At 33.8% G+C, this 4,592-nt stretch overlaps 1 protein-coding gene across 1 annotated transcript in view; it reads right to left on the bottom strand.

The window, feature by feature from the left end:
• Nucleotides 1-944: 944 nt before the first annotated feature.
• The window catches only part of LOC117110994 (aqualysin-1-like), a 12,868-nt gene continuing 9,220 nt past the window's right edge, over nt 945-4,592 (bottom strand). Inside the window, exon 7 of the mRNA XM_033253850.1 lies at nt 945-2,577. Coding sequence (XP_033109741.1) covers nt 2,546-2,577 — 32 coding nt within the window. The 3' untranslated portion in view covers nt 945-2,545. The remainder of the gene's footprint in view (nt 2,578-4,592) is intronic.

The raw sequence follows: 4,592 nt of genomic DNA, 5'->3' as shown, positions 1-4,592 counted from the left end.
CCCCACCCGCAAAAAAAAAAAAAAAATCACGGTCAAGTAGTCTAGTTGAAAATCACATAAAATCAACTTATTTTGCGAATTAGCGCCCTCAAATGATCATCGAGCTCCCCCTCCCACTTAACCTTCACGCCCCCACCCCCATTTCAAACTTCTAGATACGGCACTGTTATCTATGTCAGGTAGATTGATATATTTATGCTATATAGCATGGTTTGGAAAATATTGAGGATTTCTATTGGCAGATTATTTACATAGTATAGAGTGCGCATGCCCATTTATAGGCCTTAAATGTTTTCATTCTACGTACAAGAGATTATTTGCTGTTTTGGCTGGTACACCCTGTATTACGTCTTTCGTACTCATTTCTTTTAGCATTTCCTTCACTTCATCTGTTGTCAGATCTCTCTTATACACATCTAGATGTGTATAAGAGACAGTATATATATATAGTGCCACAGTCCACCAGTTAATCACTAATTGTTCTACCTTATCACATCACTGTTTATCTGTACATATATCATTTAGCCTTTATAGTATCATTATATCATTATTATATCATTTATTTCACCAAATTCACAATAACGAACATACAAATACAATAACACAAAAACCACTCAGCAGTACCTGGTAGGATTGCTCAAAAGAGGGCAATGCCCATCTAATATAAGATAAGATAAGATAAGATAAACTTTTATTTCACTTTTCTTTTATTTTTCTTTTATTTTTTTATGTCATGGAGCGCTCCAGAACTAACCGAGAAACATATGCAACATAAATATTAAGGTATTAAAATAATTATTTGCAGAGCACTTAAAAACTATATATAAAATATTATAATTACAATTAAAATCATTTTCTTAATAAATAAAATTTCTATTAAGACTAGAATAAAAATAACATAAAATTTAAAGAAAAAAATCTTCTTCCTTACAATATAAAATGTTAAAAAAGTTAAATATATTGCCATGTTATCTCTGTACAATAGAAATATTAAAATTACCATTTTAAAAGCACTAAAAATCGATGATTAAAAATGTTTTAAAACAATTAAAATTATTATAATTATTTTAATTAAAAATATGACTAGTTTTGGTTGAGAAAGAGCTTTACCCCTTCAATGAAAATGTTACAACTAATTGCATATCATTTTTAGTACAACGTGGCAATTCGTCGAAGAGACGTGGAAAATAATTTACGGGTGTAAACCTAAGTTCTACCAACAACATGTATAAATCTAACTTGATCATTATATCTTACGGTATGAATTAAGAGCTTTGACAAGTCAACATCAATTTTTTTTATATAAACATTTTGCACTAAACGAAATTAAAAAGAAATTTAAATCGATTTTGGAGTGAAGTCAAATTAATGTTCTTCAGACGTTGTTCAGGAGGTCATAGAACTTCGATCTCGTGAGACCTTAACACATGACTTGGTCATTCGCTGTTGCACTTTTTCAATAGTATCCACCGAGATGTTTTCATATTGATACCAGGCAGAAATTCCATATTCAAGGAATGGTCGTACTAGAGCAATGAACACTTTTTTAATAACGTATCCCTCATTTGATCTCAATACATGTCTTATGAATCCATACAATCGTTGGTCTTTGTTTGTAACTACAGACACCCGAGATCATTACAAGTGATGCCCAAGTATTTAAATGTATCAACGACGTCAATCAAGTTACCATCAATGCAGTAATTACAAGCAATTTCATGGAGAGTATGGGCCTTGTTTTGTGCATAGCTTTACATAAAAAAAAATTAAATACATTTTATTAATATTACACCATTCGACTACATTATATCCAGGTCTTTTGCAACAAAACCTCGTCTTCTGTTGATTGTATAACTCGATAAAGTAGAGTATCATCAGCATACTGTGGCATGAACGATGATACATGTGATGAAAGATCAGTCTCAAACAGGTTAAACTTGAAGAAGTGGGCCTAACACCGACCCTTGCGGAACGCCTGGTTTAACTAAAACCGGATTAGAAACACTGCCTCTAAATTTGACTGCTTGATGTCTTGTCAGAAAGGTAAGATTTAAACCAGTCAAGGTTTACATCACAAATACCATAGTTATGTAGTTTGCCAAGAAGTATGTTATGGCTGACCCTATCAAATGCATCAATGTGTGGAGGTCTGCTTGTATCAAGTACTTTAGCCCAGTGGTAAATAACAGAGCTAACTAACGTTGTACATGACTTACACTTAACAATTAATCCGTGTTGGTTGTTAGAATACATTCCATTTTCATAGAAGAACAGCCTAATACGATGCAACTATTTTCTCAAGTAATACCTACAATCGAGCATTTATAGCAATACTGGTCTATAAATCGCTATTTTACTAAGTAAGAGAACCAGATTTAGGGATAGATACTATAAATGTTTCCTTCGACTCATTAGGAAAAACTCCTGTTCTTAGAGAACAATTAAATATATCTGCTAGTGGATCAGGTATGTAGGCTGCCGCGAGTTTGGAGCATGGTTGAGGAGATTCCATCGGGTCCAGGAGATTTCCCCGTTTTGAGTTTGTTTATGAGACCGAAAACTTCAGAACTGGACATCCTAAGGTTGGTGAGGGAGAGAGGATTTATATTATTAGAGCAGTTTTTTTTTCTGAGCAAAAGTTATTAAATGAATCAACACCCTGAATAAAATTAGTTGCAAAAAAATCATTAAAGCCAGTTGCAATTGTGACAGGGTCAGTTTCTATTTTGTGATCGTACGAACATAGCCCCAGAAAGACTTAAATGATCGTCACATTTATTAGATAGTTTCCTTTGTAAGACGAATTTAGTTTCTTTACGTACTCGAGAATCGTCTCTTATTTCTTTATATTTGTACCATTTATTTATGTTTTGAGATTTAACTGCAGATTTATATAGCCTATCTTTCTTCCTACCCAATTTAATTAATTCCTTAGTAATCCATGGTTTCTTAGTTTGGCGTTTCCCTTTACGTTTGGGTATGGCGCAATCCATAATATACATGCATTTTTCCTTAAATGCACCCCATTTCAGATTTACATCAGGGCTTTCGATGCCAAGAGGTTGATGACATGTAATCAATATGTGGGTGTATATCAAGTTTTGTATAATCGTAAAAGGTACCAGCCGGTCTACACATATCTTCAATGTCGAATATTAAAAAGTATTCTCCAATGGTCACTAACCTCAATACCACCGTGTGTGTCAAGATTTGTAATAAGTTTAGTATTGCTACAATATACATGATCAATAATGGTACCAGAAATAGAAACATTTGGTATGCGTGTATACAAATCAACAAAATGTTTCATGTTAATACTTAATACAGACGTCATTTTTTTCTGTACATGCTCTATATTAACATTGGTAATAAAATTATAGTTAAAGTTAAAATGTCATGGAAGAATTATCCCTTTATACTTATGAGCATCAACCAGTATACGGTAAACGCATGTGCGGATCGGCAATAAACTCTATCAATGCACTGCCGGGTCTCTTTACGTGCATCCGACTAATATTTTATCCTTTTTGGTGGTAATACAAGTCCATAAAATGTCAATGTCCTTGAGCATATATTTGCTGAAATAGAACTCCTCCTCTGTACTCGCGATCCTTCCTGAAAACGGAATAATTATTGCTAAAAAAACCTCAGATGATGCTATTTGTGGATTCAACCAAGTCTCAGTTATTATAACCAAGTCCGAGTTGTCTCTGTGTATGAGCTTAAGCTGCGTGATAATGCTTCGAGCGTTGAAGAGTTCGACCTGTAGGCCTACTCAATGCTGATTTTTTTCAGGGAATCCCGTCGCATGCTGTTTACATTTGAGTCATTTGTTATATTGCACATGACGCAACGTCGGAGCGGTAAGTTCCTTTCTGGTGACGAACAGTAGGTAGGCTACTTACAATAGGCAGATTAGGCCTACTACTTGCCTTGGTGTTGTATACAATAACATTTGCTCAAAGATCGCATAGCCATGGAATATCTTGTTCTACTCAAAAAATTTCCAAACATGATGACTTATCCCGAGGCATAATGCATGGCAGCATTTTTGCATTTCGAACAGTTCAGGAACCTTATTTAACATCATAACTATAGATGATTATTTCCACAGATAGAGCAGTTATCACCGGTATAATGTTGTGGTTGATTTGCTAGACAACTAGGCCTGTTTCATGGTTTCTGTGTTGAAAAGGACCAGGATTACTGTCAATATCTCCTCTGTGGTATGACGTATGCGCTAGGTTTTTCACTTACAAAATTTTGAACATTGATCGTCACAGGGTGATAAAACATCTTTGGATGTATCAATACCAGATTGAACTTATATATTTTTTTCTGGAATACTTCATGTAGGTGATCATATCCAGCAATAACGAGAAGAATTAGAAATATTTTTTTTTTATTTTTGTAGAGAGATAGGCCTAGATGTTCACTCTCCAATCTCATCATGTATGCCGACTTGTTTTGGACTATTGTTTCTCAAATTGTATATTATTACCACTCAACTTTCTGAGAATGCTCATTTTATGTCAAGCACATATATATTACATAATATATATATATATATGTATGTATGTATTACATTCGAG

Source organism: Anneissia japonica, unplaced genomic scaffold, assembly GCF_011630105.1.
Source record: "Anneissia japonica isolate Jap-2015-1 unplaced genomic scaffold, ASM1163010v1 scaffold573_len2283161_cov171, whole genome shotgun sequence".
NCBI classification, from domain to species: Eukaryota; Metazoa; Echinodermata; class Crinoidea; order Comatulida; family Comatulidae; genus Anneissia; species Anneissia japonica.
Note: the sequence above shows the minus strand (reverse complement) of the source record. Positions and strands in the feature narration are given on the sequence as shown.